We start from the raw sequence: 14,160 nt of genomic DNA, 5'->3' as shown, positions 1-14,160 counted from the left end.
GTAAAGGAATAAACTACTCACAGATGTACTTCGATACTTAAATGTACACATGAATGCCCTTGTGTAATTATCTTTACTGTGGTAAGGTCAAAACCTGGTCAACCCAGCCAGTTCAGCTGAATCTGAGCTAAACTGATTGATGGGAAAATGTTCAAAAAGCAACGAGACTCTATTTTTTCACTCATGAACATATAATATTCAACCAAAGTTTCCCACTTTCTCAGCTGGGGGAACAAAAAAAAAAAAAAAAGCAATGTCATTAATTATTTATTGAAGTATTTAATGAAGTATTTAGCAGCATCGTGGATCAAAATGTGATGACGGCTGTGGGGATGAGTTTCGGAGTGTTAAACACAACTTTAACTTTGATTGTTGCGTATTTAGTCCCAAATATTTATCGCTATAGACAAATACTTGAGATCTGAAACCAAGTTTTCATGGGCCTTAAAGTTTTGTTTTCTTCAAAGCTATTCAAGTCAAAAGATCAGGGCTGCAACAAATCATTCATCTACCGTGGCTTGGATTGTACTTCATCTGTACAGCATGTTCATTTGGACAAAAGTAAAAATGAATAAATGTAAAATGTCTTCAAATTGCTTGTTGCAACAGCCCAAAACCCAAAAGGTATTCCGTTTACTGCGACACTCCTGTGTCACAGGAGGAAAAGCACAGGGGTAACTAACAGGATTAATGATGGTTTGATTCCATTTAGCTGCTTCAGTTTTAGGGTCCTGGTATTGTGCAGGCTGGCTCACTGTCATGGCTTACTGGGAAACTTAAACAGACCAGAGCCGCCGTTAATGTTATTATTAGTAAAACCAGAGCTTTTCCTACTATGACAAGTCAAAATGACTGCTGTGAAAAAGGCAAAAAAAAAAAAAAAGAAGCAAACCCAGAAATGAGTGTCAGTGTGGTTTTCATCACACCATTTAATTCCAACAGTTTGTAAGAAAAGAATATTACAGCACATATAAACATTAGGATCACTCTAGCTCCTCTGAGAGCTTAGATTTTGCTATGTTACATTCGACTCAGCTGACATGGCGCACCTCAGAGTCCACAAAGTCCTCGGCAACATTCCTCCACAACATTCTGCTATAATTTAAACAGCCTCTAAGTTGAATTTACACAAGACTCCTCAAACACTCGCGTACTGCATCTGACTCCTCTCTGATCAAGGCAAAGTGGTGCTAGTATGTACACTCGGTTGTCTGGATGTTAGTGTGTGTGTGTGTGTGCAGACGTCGTGATGAACCTGAAGGTCAGGTCACAGGCGGGTGTTTACTGGGGGTAGGCCTCGATCACCATGGCATGACCCTGGAAAACACAAGAACACAAGCAAAATAAATAGAAGGGACAGATTATTGTGATCAGTAAATTGGTCTAAACAAGAAATAGAAAATGAGGAAAGACGAACCAAATACTGTAGATGATATGGGGTGCACACCATACAAAATGATTACACAGAAGTCTACATTTCCCTAAGGTTTAAGCCAGTGGATCTGAGCCAGTGGTACCAAACTGCTTAACACTTTTAGAAGAATTTACAGCAGAATCACACAAGCCATGGCTGTGTCACCCAGGGGATTACCTGTCCTCCAGCAGCACAAGCCGCCACCAGTCCGTACTGTCCCCCCTCCTTCTGCAGCCGGTGTGCCACTGTGGTTACCAGCCTGCAGCCTGTGGCACCGAACGGATGACCCAAAGACAGAGAGCCCCCCCACAGGTTGAACTTCTCCATGGGAGGAGTTCCCACCTACAACACACGCACACACACACACACACACACACACACACACACACACACACACACACACACACACACACACACACACACACACACACACACGTGGTCAGAACTGCTATTTACATTTTCTTCTTTGTGTAAAATCACAATTCAGCATTCAGCAGAGATGTGGGGGCTATAAACAGACGCTGACTGCCGGCGTTAAAGCTCAGTTTCAACTTGGAAACTCACATCTACAGTCTTCCATGTTACTGGAATGCAGTTAAAATGAAAAAGAACGCATGGACAGAAAGGCATTAACATGATTTCCCTAGAAATAGCTTTGCACTTAGCCCTCGGTGTTAATCCATGACATTATTTTGTTAGTATTTACTTGCTTAATATTAATGTGTACTTTTAAAAAGTGTTACGTATGTAAAAACAAAGCAAAAACATCTCATTTATAATTGATGTTCTCCGATTGTGGTAATATTTGAAATCAAACTAGCAACAAATAGTAAATCAAACTAAAACCTTTGATATTACTTTGTATTTTTGTAGTACAACAGATCCATATAAAAATATGATTACATGAATACCAAATGCTGATATAAAGTGTGCTCGGTGCTCATCTGTCGCAGTATGTTGAAAGCATCCAGATGTCCTGTATGGATCCATTCTGAGAAAATGCCAACAGCTGATCAGCAGCTGCTATCTTTACCTTCGATTTCCTGCCCAAGTACGTCTGTCCGAACCAATCTGAGTCCATGGCCTTCAGATTGGCCATGATCTGACCCTGGAAAACATCCACGGAGTTACCACAGATACCAGACAGAAAACACATTGATTTCTAACTGGTTCAAAAGTGCAGGATATTAAGTAGACCAGTCAAATCTCACTCCATGAATAACGCAGGCCACAAATGTGTTGTGATAACTTACTGCGAATGCCTCGTGGAACTCAAAGACGTCGATGTCATTCATGGTCAAGCCAGCCCGTTCCAGGACCTTTGGTGTGCCGTACGTTGGCCTGGAGGAGACGAACAGGGGCACAGTGTGAAATAGAAAAATAGAATTACTTTTGTTCCACTCCTCATGATTAATCTCATGTCAACCCGTTGGTCTTCAAAACAGCAAATTCACCTCAAAATGAAAATTGTCTTTACCTTCCACCACAAAAAGGTACAGCAGGTTAAAACACACACAAAGTTAGCTATCGGCAGTTTGATCACAAACGGTATGAACCCCCTCATTTAGCAGATGTTGGTTAGTTTGAACTGAAAATAAAATAAAGAAAAGCACTCACCCCAAAAGCAGCTGATCTTTGGGGTCCTGAGACACGTAGACAAAGTCTCTGCCAGGATGAAAACACACAACACGATCAGCACCTACACTGAAATAGCATCGACACTGAGGCTGCTCTACCAAACAGAGAGGGTGCGGGTACCTGAGGTAGGCTTTAGGCTTGTAACCCATGGCCAAAGCCTTCTCTTCAGACATGATGAGCACAGCAGAGGCGCCGTCAGTCTGAGGACACACACAAACAAGCAGTTTGCTAACAGTCAGGGCAGTTTATGAGAGGGGACAAAGCTTCAACAGTTGAACCCAAAAAGTTACCAGAAAATGTGATTATAAAGAGCAAATAAGATTGCAGCTTGAAGTAGCTTGTAGTAGCGTTGTGTGTTTATTTTACACAGAGACAGATGCTCATGTCAATGCTGAAGGTGTTTTAGACCCTGAACACTGAGAGCGCTGTATGGCCTGAAACGTGTGTGTGTGTGTGTTTTACCAGGAAGGAGGAGTTGGCGGCGGTGACTGTGCCGTGAGGTTTAATGAAGGCGGCCTTCAGTTTGCCCATTTGCTCCATGGAGGATGGGCGGATGCCGTTGTCCTTGGAAACAATGTCGCGACCTGGTAAAGACAAAAGTATACGGCCCATTAGCCTCGGCCTTAGAAGTTGCTAATCCTCCTGGTGTCCGCACAATAGAAATGTAACAACCGTTAATAGGAAAACCAAAGCAAAGAAAAGCAAAATTAGACCTGACAGATAACACAAAAGTTGCTGATCCTAATACAACACAACACATAATTAGGGCTGCAACTTATGATGATTTTCATTATTGATTAATCTGCCGATTAATCTTTTGGTCTGTAACATGTGGCCTAGATGAGGTCTTCAAATGTCCGACCAACAGCACAAAACCCAAAGATATCCAGTTTACAGTGATATAAACCATAACCACATCCATAAGCCTTGGATGTTAACGTTGGAAGAGTGAAGCGGCTTTTACCTGGCACTTTAAAGGAGATGACATCCTGCAGCAGACCGGCGTCCTGGGCCTTTTTGGCCAGAGTGTGTGATCGCAGAGCAAACTCATCCTGCTCCACTCTGGTGACCCCAAATGCAGCAGCCAGACGATCAGCACTGTGGCCCATCGTTTCAGCTGTGGAGAACTCAGCCACGGCAGGAAGCTACACACACACACACACACACACACACACACAATAAAAGGTTATAGGAGGGAACGCTGTGCTGTGTCAGCCAACATTTCTGACGCTGCAAGCAGCTTTGGAATCAAATTTAACAAACGGACATGGATATACCTCTGGGGTGAGGTGTGCCAGCCGAATGCTGCCAATCAGACTGAGCCTCTGACCGAGGGTCTTTGCCTTGTTGAGGGACAGCATGGTCTTCCTCATCTTACGGCTGTGACGGATGGGAACATCGGACATGAACTCCACTCCTCCCGCCACAACAGCGTCACACTGGCCTGCAGCAATCAGACCAACAGCTGGAGAAAAGGAGGGAGGAGGAAGAGACCAACAAAAGGTCAGCAACAGAGGGTGACAACCAAAAAAAACTGGGAAATGAAAAAATAAAAATGAAATATCTACATCCCTGTTTTTTCCCCTTTGCATTCTTAATGCATGTGCCTTACTGTAAGGAAAGACACATCTGATCTCCTGCTGTGATCCCCCTTCATTATTTCCCCTTCACTGTCATAGGACACCTCTACAGTTTTTTAATGATTCCTCGTCTTCAACATGCCCACATGTTATGGTGTGTTTTGATACTGATGTCTTAAGTTCAGCTAGAGTGCTTGTTGAAGATTACATTTTATTCGTATTCCTTCTAATTCGTTCAAAACATACAGCACATGTCAAATGGAAGAGGCTTGGTGTGGAGATCCCTTTCCCTGACATACCTGAGGTCATTGCCTGGTTGGAGGAGATGCAGGCCATGGTGACGGTGTGAGCTGGGATCTTGTCAGAGAAGCCGGCGCCCAGTGCTGCCTGAAATCACAGTAAGAGCTGAAGGAGATGCACAACAGAGCAGCAGCTCAAACATGCTCCATAAGAAAAGTACGTGAAACATATGCAAGGCCTTAAAGCGCCTTAAAGTCTTTGTACGCGTCTATGATAATACCTCTCTGGCTACATTGCTGGTTTTGACCTCCTGAATGACTGTTCCATAGATGATGTAGTCTACAGCATCTTTGGGTAAACCCGTCCTGTGCAGCAGACCTCTAGGGAAAGCCAAATGGAAATGTTTAAATCACAGTAGCACAGAGATAAAAACAACCTTTCTGTCATTCACAAAGATCTGAGAAACCGGCATGTGACATGACAGAATGGAGGTAGAAAAAAAAAAAAAAAAAAAAAAGCAAGTGAATTTATTGCATGGCAAGGGACAAAAGTAAACTCTTGTTTTCAACAAAACACTCCCACCACCCCTCACAGCTCTGTCAGATCGTTACTCCAATGTTCCCCTGTCTCTCCTGCTGTCTAAACTGGCTGATTTCAGATATTATATCTGAAGGTCACCCACAATTCATAGAACCATAGGATTTAGTATTAAGTTACTGTTTAATGGTGCTTGGTGGCCAGTATTGAAAAAAATAAACTGCTGTTTCAATGGGCAGTTCATCAGAGCGACTACACACAATTTCAGCAGACTTTACATAGCTTTATGGTGTTCATAAAAACTCTAATGATGGACAAAAGACACAACCTAAGGACACACTTACTGCAGAGCAGCTCTGGCCAAGTCATGGGGCATGAGGTCAGCATATCTGTAAGAACAAAGCAGACAAGTTTACCTCTCCGTTAAAGAGTCATTTTACAGGGTTTTTTTTGACAATTCAACATTTAAATGACAAAAGTGGCAACAAAAAAAAATGGCAGCAGTGTTCTTATCAGAGCACCATAAACTCATTGTAGCAACAGCAAGTGAACTTAGTCATAAGAAGAGAGCAGAGACGTACGTGGTTCCAGACAACAGGAAAGGGGTTCGAACTCCTTCCACCAGAACTATATTCTTCATACCAGGCCGAGCCAGTGTCTTTTTGCTCTTTGTCTGAACTGAAAGGAATTAAGACAGTAACAGGTTGATAGCCTCCGATAGCTGTGATCTCACAATCAAATTTTCAACCATTGAGATTTAGATTCACCATTTTGAACAGGTTCTGTGCAGATCAATAAATGAATCAATAATTAGAGGCTTAAGATGTTCAGCTAACACTTGAAACGGTGAGATCTCCACAAGGCTATAATCTGGATTTTTACGTCAGTGTGCAGTAAGTGATAGCCCTTCAGAGTAATGACTTACCCTGAGCCTGAAGCTGGGCCGTCGTACTGAGAGAGCGTGCCCCTGGGACACACATAGAAGAAGATTCCTTATCATCCTCGATTAAATCATTTGAAATACCTCAGTGCGTAACTTCAGCTGGCACAAACACGTCACATGATTAACAGTGTATATTATACAAAACATAAGTAGACAACGGTGTTGCAGAAGTGCCAAAGGTCACAGCTACTACATGCTATAACCGTTGGGGCCGTATGTTGCATTGACATATATTTGAATCTGTAAAACTGTAAAACAAATAAAGACAGCATGTAGACGGCTTACCAAACCGCATCGCCCAGGAAGGGCTGACCGAGCAGCCCCGCATCGTGTTCAGCAACATGGAAGCCATTCTGTTCTACAGAGAAAGAAACCGGTATTGTTACTTCAAAGTTGCAACCAGGGTCCTGATGAAAAAGGTTCATGGTCCTGCACAACATTCCCATGGTTTAAAAAAAAAAAAAAGGTCCTTGGTGTTCCACAGCCTCTTCAGGGAATTTGTCCAAGTCTTGCTTTCCTTGTCTAAATTCACAATTACAATATATACAATTACATATATTTAACTGCATAACCCATGGGGACTGTACCCATTGTCATTACTATAGTTATTATGGTGACCTAACCACACTACAAAGCCCCTCAGGTAATACTCAGATCTACTTCTGTAGGCAAAAGGTCGACTGTAGTCTGCACCGGTGACATGAATGTCTGAATCACACTAGACGGAATAAACCGTGATCCCTGAGCCCCAAGGCCTGATGGACTGTTTATAATGAGCTAACTCTAACTAAAAGAACATATGTAACAATATGTTACAACATAATATCATACAATATATCTTATACTATGTTTTATTATGTGAAGATAATACGACATATCATTGACGGTCACCCAGCCCAACCCCCCTACCCCCCCTACCCCTGGCACTGACCCTTCACCTAGATTCCTATCCTGGAGAATGACAGAGCCAGAAATACAGACTCACGGGACTCAATCAAGGTCAGCACTGTTTACACATCGGCTAAGTGTTTGGTTCGTTAAAGTAACGTTAGCACCAATCAAAAAAAACCCACTACTGAAACAATCCTACAGAGCAAAACGATGAAGCTGGAAGCTGGAAGCTAGATGCAAGCTAATAAGGCTAAGTGGCTACTTGTTAGCTAAAGTTTCCATTCAGTTGTGATCTACTCCTCAGTGTTTGGGATGAACAAACGCATTTCCATACCAAGTCTGTTCTCTTTTTAGTTGTAGTATCTGTCGCTATTATTAATAGTGATAGCTAAGTTGAAGCTTACCCGCTTTTGTTATGTCTTTGCCGACACCGCTTCCCTGTCAAAACTGTCCCTGACAGTAGCGCTCCTGGACTACGTTTTCACGGACCCACCGATGTGTTTTAGCTGACTAAAATAATGCCTGAAGAAAACAAATCGATGCAATCATTGAATAGTTGCATACCTGCTTATATTCAAGAGCTTTCTTAATTGTAAATTATGACACCAACGTCATAGAAATATTTTTTGCTCAAATAAAATACAACAACTTGAGTACAATAACGTTTTAGGCTATGGCAATCATGCTTCGTCTTTTGAGGTCCTTATCTTGTTTGCCTTTCGACACTCTTGCGCCCCTAACGGTCAGAATATGTACTGTGTGCGAGGTGTGTTCAAAACCGTCCAGGTGGACATGGCAGTTTCTCGTGCCACCGGAGTTTGCAACTAGCAAATATCCTTTATCGTCAGGTATGTGATACGAAATCAATAATTCAATATCGCAATAAATGATCATAAGTTGGCTGTGTTGTTAAAATTGTACTTGGTGTTAGAAGCTGGCCTCAAGCTTCCAGTTGCTCTCTATTTAAACTGAGTAAAAATCCTTTGAGAAAATGTACTGTGAATGGACAAGAGTCTCAGGTGGTTCAAAACTATAGTTAATTGTGTCAAGTCATTGTTGGTACACTTGACTGTGTAATCCACTTCATTTGTCACTTCATGTTGTAGTTGTTTTGGCAACCAACAGTAAACAGTAAACAATGTTCTTGGACAATGAGTTCAATCAGTAAGTCAAAAATATATATATTTCTATAATTTTTTTATCATTGTAAATGTAATATATTTAGGTATTGGACTGTTGATTGAAAGAAACAATTTGAAGACATCGCCTTGGCAGCTGGGAAATTGTTTCACCATTTTATTGGCAAAGCCTCTCAGTGTCTTCATCGTTGGCAGGTAAACAGGAGTTTGATGGCGATTGGGTCACACTAATGGGGGACAACTTTAGTAAAAGTTAGGCATTATCAAGTTTGTGTGGTCTTCCTCTGACATGAAAGTTTCAAGACCAGATTTCAAGATGCTTAAGGGTGTGAATTATACTGTCCTGTCCAGACTGTTACAAATGTTTATTTTTTTACCCTTTCTGTCACATCTGTAGTCAAATATTAGCTCAAATAAACCTTTGTTTGCATCGTCATTATCACCAAACAACCTGACTTAAAGGTGCCCTGTGGAGTTTTCCGGTGAGCAAACAAAAGTTATGTGCACATGCAGTGTTGACTCGTCAAAACACACTGTGTGTGTCCTTGAGGTGTAACAGACGGCTTGAATGCATTTCCTTCCTCCATAAAACTAAAGAAATTAAAGAACATTTTGAAACCTGTATTGTTTACATCCCATGTTAACCAGCTTGCAGTCTTCTTCCCTGCCTCGTTGGCACATTACTGCCACCTGTAGGTCAGTGGAATAGTTAAAAAAAAAACAACCTTCAAAATAGTTTTGCACTAAAGCACGTCATCGTTGGCGCCACCGTCTGTCAGTTCAGTAACATCTTTTTACTGTTAGATTTCTGGCGACACACAGATTTAATCTCGGGGTAAAAACATTAACTTTTCATTCCGTTGCACGAAGCTGACGACAGGCTGGTTTGTGGGGCCCTCCCAGTTCCTACAGGTCCCTATATGCCCCAGTGTCCTTGTGCAAGGACGCCATTCAAGTGTTTTTATGCTATTTATGCTAGCATTCTCCAGGGATAGTGTTAAACTAGCAGGAATTAGCATAATACAATACTGGTAGCCCTCTGTCTGACGGTCTCTCATCTTTTTTTTTTTTTTTTTTTTACTGTTCTCTCCATCAAGCTCGAACACACGTCAGCTACGAGCTCAAGGATGATGTGGCAGTTATACGACTCAATGATCCAACAGCCAGGGTGTGTGCGTGTCTCTGTGTGTGTGGGTGTGTGTTTATGGAAGAGAGTATGAGACAGTACATGCATGTCAGAGAGAGAGAGAGAGAGAGAGAGATTATGTTTGTGACAGTCTTGACTACCCGTCTCTGTCTCAGTCTCTCAGTGACAGATGTGACGTGATTAATCATGAGTGTGTGTGTGTGTGTGTGTGTGTGTGTGTGTGTGTGTGTGTGTGTGTGTGTGTGTGTGCGTGCGTGCATGCGTTTGTGTATGTGCAGGTTAACACACTGTTGGCGCAGATGCAGTCTGAGCTGACGGAGGTGATGGGGGAGATCTGGTCGAACGGCCTGGCTGCTTCATCGCCGGGGCAGATATCAAGTAGGTCTTGAACGAGGATTTTCCAATACTTGCGTGTGTGATCACTCCTACACTTTTCACACTAACTGCAAGCAAACTGGGGCTTGTAAAGACACTGGACATACTTCATACAAATTCAATAATAAATTCAGTCAATGTCGCTGAGAAATGAAACACTCTTTACTCCTTTACTCTCAGTGTGATCCAATCCTGGAAGAGCAGTGAGGAGGTCACTCGTCTCTCTCAGGAAGTCTCCCATCCCTATTGTCGCTGCCATCCGCGGCTCCTGCCTAGGTGGAGGCCTCGAGGTACGACTGTGTGTCTTTGTGTGTCAGGAGGAGAGCCAGATTAAGGTGTGAAAAAAGCTGCTCATGTGGGCTAAGGTTTGACCGCTAAGTCCAGATCTTGTGTCTCCTCTGTCAGTTTGCGATACACACAAAAAGCAAAAAAAAAACTGTCCTGGGGACACCAGAAGTCATGCTGGGTCTGCTGCCCGGAGCAGGCGGCACTCAGAGACTGCCTAAAATGGTATACATACACACACTCATATTAATCAGTTATTCAGTTAATGGCTTGAAAGCACTGCCACAGTCTTGTGCTAGTGGCTACTCAGTTGCACTGGAGTATATTAAGGTCAAGAGCCTCACATGGGGGGGATATCGGCTCACAATGTCTGAAACTCGCTTGTCGTGTGTGTGTGTGTGTGTGTGTGTGTGTGTGTGTGTGTGTGTGTGTGTGTGTGTGTGTGTGTGTGTGTGTGTGTGTGTGTGTGTGTGTGTGTGTGTGTGTGTGTGTGTGTAGGTGGGTCTCCCCGGAGCGTCTGACATGATGCTGACAGGCAGGCACATCAGGGCAGATAAAGCCAAGAAGATGGGTCTAGCGCACCAGCTTGTGGACCCTCTGGGTATGTTCTACGTGTGGCATTTCGTCATTGCTGTGCTTCACAAGACAGACAGTACTGTTTTCCTGCTGTAATCTTCTGTGGTTTGCTCCTCTAGGCGAGGGTGTTAGAAGGGGATTAAACTCTGTGTTTGTTTACTCCAGGTCGTGGCGGGAGTCCTGCAGAGGAGAGGACAGTTGAATACCTTGAGGAAGTTGCACTGGTAGTCCAGGTATCAATAGCTAAAGGCCTGACCACCATCCTAAAGGACACCTCAGTGGAAAGCATCCGCAGGGGACATAAACAGGTCTGCAAAAGGTGAGATGCCCGTGCAAATTTGCATGTCGCCATTTCTCAAAAATGCTTAAAAGCAAGTGGCTTCCACAAGAAGTCAAGATTGGAACGGGACCCACTTTGAAGTCTTATTTTCAAAACGTCCTGCCTTTTTGTCTTCAGTCTCAACACTGAGGTGAAGAAGAAAGCCACGGCGCCATTTGAGCGCGACGTCACCATTAAACACCTCAAGGAGGTGGAGGCAGTGAGTGCAATCTCACGCTCTGGAATTGATTAGAAATACATGAATTGTTCTGCCTTGTTTACGCGTGAAAGATAGTGGATTGATCTGAGGGAAAAGTGTCCTGTGAAATGTACCGAAAAGGATGATGAAGTACACGATTGGTCACGATTGGTTACCCAGACTGTGTAAACGTGCACTTGTTTAGGATTGCTGGAGATCATTTTGGCTGCAGAACGATCTTGTTTGCAGAGAGATTCATTCTCTGAAAGAGCATCTCACCGTAACTGAGGTTTGAACCGAAATCTTTGGGCCCAAATCATGTAGTACCTTCCTTGACTACTAGCATCCATGTCCCGGTAATTACATGTATGTTGCATGGTGTTCACCTTTCCTCTCCCTCCACAGGTAGTCCCTCCCCACTGCATTTTTGCCTCTAACACCTCGGCTCTGCCCATCAAGGACATCGCTGCTGCCAGCAAACGGCCCGAGAAGGTCAGACATACGTCCCCCGAACATTTTCTTTCATCACACAGTCTTTCGCACTGTGTTTGTACGCGTGCAAGCGTCCATCAACATTATTACATCTTAGTTTATTTTGGCGGGAGCGCACTGTGGCTATTAACAAGGCTTTCAGCAGCAACAGGAGCCGCAGTGTAAAGGAACTGTGAGACAAACTTGTCTTCTTTTTGTGCAGGTGATCGGCATTGCATTATTTCTCCCCGGTGGACAAGACGCAGCTGCTGGAGATCGTCACGACAGATGAGACGTCTAAAAAAAGAGGCCTTGGCCTCTGCTGTCAGCGTGGGCCTCAAACCGGGCAAGACTACCATCGTCGTCAGGGTGAGAGCGACGCTGAAAGCGGACAATATTTTTGCCTATTTGAATATTACCTCCATCTCAGTTTTCATATAGCTGACAGTCTTTTGGTGTGTGTAAGACTTTTTCAGGTAAGCAAAGATAAACAGATGAAGCAGCACTGGTGATGTTTGTTTTCCTATATGACAGCAGTTGGGCATCATTCTTCTCAACTAAATTTCAGAATGCATTAAAGCTAGTTGGATTCCTCTGAAGACACATTATCCAGGGAGGGACGTGCAAAAGTAGGTGGCTAACTGCGGCGGTAGAGTGATTTTTAAACGCCGGCCTCTAAATTCCTTGAGACGAATACATAACCGGCTCTTTCCATTTAAAACACACCACCTGTGGATCTGAGTTTCAGATAAAATGACCTGCGTTGTGTTTCACAGGAAGGTGTGGGGGCCAAAAAAAAACAAAAAAAAACTGGCCATCTTGACAACAAGCTTTGGTTTTCCCATCGGCTTGGCGTCGATTACTGATGAAATTGGTATTGATGTAGCAGCACATGTAGCAGAGGCAATGCTGTCGGACTATTGGCTGCTACATGAGGCATTTAAGTTGTGGTCTGCCTTTGAATGCAGCCCACGCGGTGGCAAGACTGTTGGGGTGGAAGGGTCGCTGTATTGTGTATTACCACCTCTTGATTCGTTAGAACACGTTACTCCCATGCTGGCGTGTGTGCTTGCATGTAGGATGTGGCCAAAGCCTTTGGCTCTGGTTTTGCAGGAGGAAACGTGGAGATTACCAAGGCCTTTGTGCGGAGAGAGGCTTCAACGGTAAAACTTTTAATGAGAAAATAAGCATCAACATATACACAGACTTTCTTCAAACCACTAATGTGTTATTTACAGATTCAGCTCAGATGCACTGTTGGCATACTGCATATTGCAGTTCATATTGAGTTTCCCAGAGGAACAGCTCAGTTTCTGTAAGTACTGATTTTTACTCAAACAGACGGCGTGTGTTTTTTGGTCACTAATCTACAAGCTGAATCAATATCTGAAGATCGTCCACGTAATATCGGTTGCTTTCTCTGTCCATTTTCCACATATCTGTGGAAATGGAAAAAGGCATACATTGCTGCAGCCTTTCAGACTCTTGACATCCAGCACCGGGTGGTGTCTCGCTTTATGAATGAGGCAGTTCTGTGTCTCCAGGAGGGGATACTGAGAAACCCAGTAGAGGGAGACATTGGAGCTGTGTTCGGTGTTGGCTTCCCTCCCTGCCATGGCGGTAGGTTTATCAAAATGGAATCCAGAAAATCTTCCAAAATTGCAGCTCTGAAGTGCTCATCTTTCTCTGTGGTGTCACAACGACGCTGATCCCTCAAGTACTGTATTTAAGTACAATTTTGAGGCACTTGTACTTGACCTATTTTAGTATTTTAGTTGTATGGTACTTCATACTTCTACTCCATCGTCGGACAGCTATAGTTCCTGGTTACTTTTCACATGAAGATATTACCTCCTAAGCTCGTGATAAAGCTTATGAAATACAATTTTATTTCAGGTGTCTGTGAGTTGTGAACAGTTCCATCAAAGAAACATTCCCCCTCTTTAACTTCTCGCATGGTTTCATTAAAACAACTGCTCAAGGCCCAAACTCATCCAGTGTTTTCCAGCAGCAAAGATTTCCTCTCCCATGTATCATCTCGCAACCCCTCAGCGCGCCGTGGAGGCAAGAATTGTATTCCTCCGTAAAAACAGTGTTTTCGGTTTGTGAATCTGTCATTTTTTTTAATGTCTATATGAAGGCCAGTTTGTTTTAGTGCTGCACACCGACAGTGTTGTGCCAACTACACTGGCTAAACTGGCTAAATAGCCCGTCACACTGCCCATGTCTCCGATAAGTGACTGATCTGGGACGCTGTTTTGTTTTATCATTTTCTTTCAATGCAATAACCGTGGTCCTGTATCCGGCCTTATCTGCAATAAACCTCACAACCTCCTGTCTGCGTGTTGTTACGACTACAGCTCCCCACAACCTCCAGGGAAAACACAAGAGGATAACTGGATTTTC

At 43.4% G+C, this 14,160-nt stretch overlaps 2 protein-coding genes across 2 annotated transcripts; one reads left to right on the top strand and one right to left on the bottom strand.

Annotated features, from left to right (window-relative positions):
- Positions 1-899: 899 nt before the first annotated feature.
- hadhb (hydroxyacyl-CoA dehydrogenase trifunctional multienzyme complex subunit beta) lies at positions 900-7,714 on the bottom strand. Its single transcript, XM_070925604.1, has 16 exons — positions 7,648-7,714; positions 6,638-6,710; positions 6,335-6,376; positions 5,991-6,087; positions 5,754-5,798; positions 5,153-5,252; positions 4,932-5,019; positions 4,330-4,517; positions 4,017-4,197; positions 3,515-3,636; positions 3,173-3,252; positions 3,032-3,079; positions 2,668-2,755; positions 2,448-2,522; positions 1,592-1,756; positions 900-1,317 (listed from the first exon to the last, which is right to left on the bottom strand). The coding sequence occupies exons 2-16, from the start codon at positions 6,702-6,704 to the stop codon at positions 1,282-1,284; spliced, it is 1,422 nt and encodes a 473-aa protein (XP_070781705.1). The 5' UTR covers positions 6,705-6,710; positions 7,648-7,714; the 3' UTR covers positions 900-1,281.
- Positions 7,715-8,381: 667 nt separating this feature from the next.
- On the top strand, positions 8,382-13,962 carry hadhaa (hydroxyacyl-CoA dehydrogenase trifunctional multienzyme complex subunit alpha a). The gene is given in 17 exon segments (XM_070926357.1): positions 8,382-8,407; positions 8,552-8,577; positions 9,480-9,550; positions 9,808-9,871; positions 9,874-9,907; positions 10,085-10,132; positions 10,134-10,194; positions 10,289-10,414; positions 10,688-10,790; positions 10,931-11,084; positions 11,223-11,304; positions 11,689-11,786; positions 11,978-12,056; positions 12,058-12,123; positions 12,834-12,917; positions 13,299-13,374; positions 13,895-13,962. Coding segments are annotated over 17 exon segments (1,266 nt in total).
- The last annotated feature ends 198 nt before the right edge of the window (positions 13,963-14,160 follow it).

Source organism: Enoplosus armatus, chromosome 19 (assembly GCF_043641665.1).
Source record: "Enoplosus armatus isolate fEnoArm2 chromosome 19, fEnoArm2.hap1, whole genome shotgun sequence".
Taxonomy (NCBI): Eukaryota; Metazoa; Chordata; class Actinopteri; order Centrarchiformes; family Enoplosidae; genus Enoplosus; species Enoplosus armatus.
The sequence above is the reverse complement of the archived record's forward strand: the minus strand, read 5'-3'. Positions and strand labels throughout refer to the sequence as shown.

Coding starts and splice junctions, on each gene's coding strand:
- hadhb (XM_070925604.1), bottom strand. CDS start 6,704: ATGGCTTCCATGTTGCTGAACACGATGCGGGGCTGCTCGGTCAGCCCT. Junction 5,020..5,152: donor CCAGCAATGTAGCCAGAGAG/GTATTATCATAG, acceptor CTGTGATTTCAG/GCAGCACTGGGCGCCGGCTT. Junction 2,523..2,667: donor AGTTCCACGAGGCATTCGCA/GTAAGTTATCAC, acceptor GATGTTTTCCAG/GGTCAGATCATGGCCAATCT.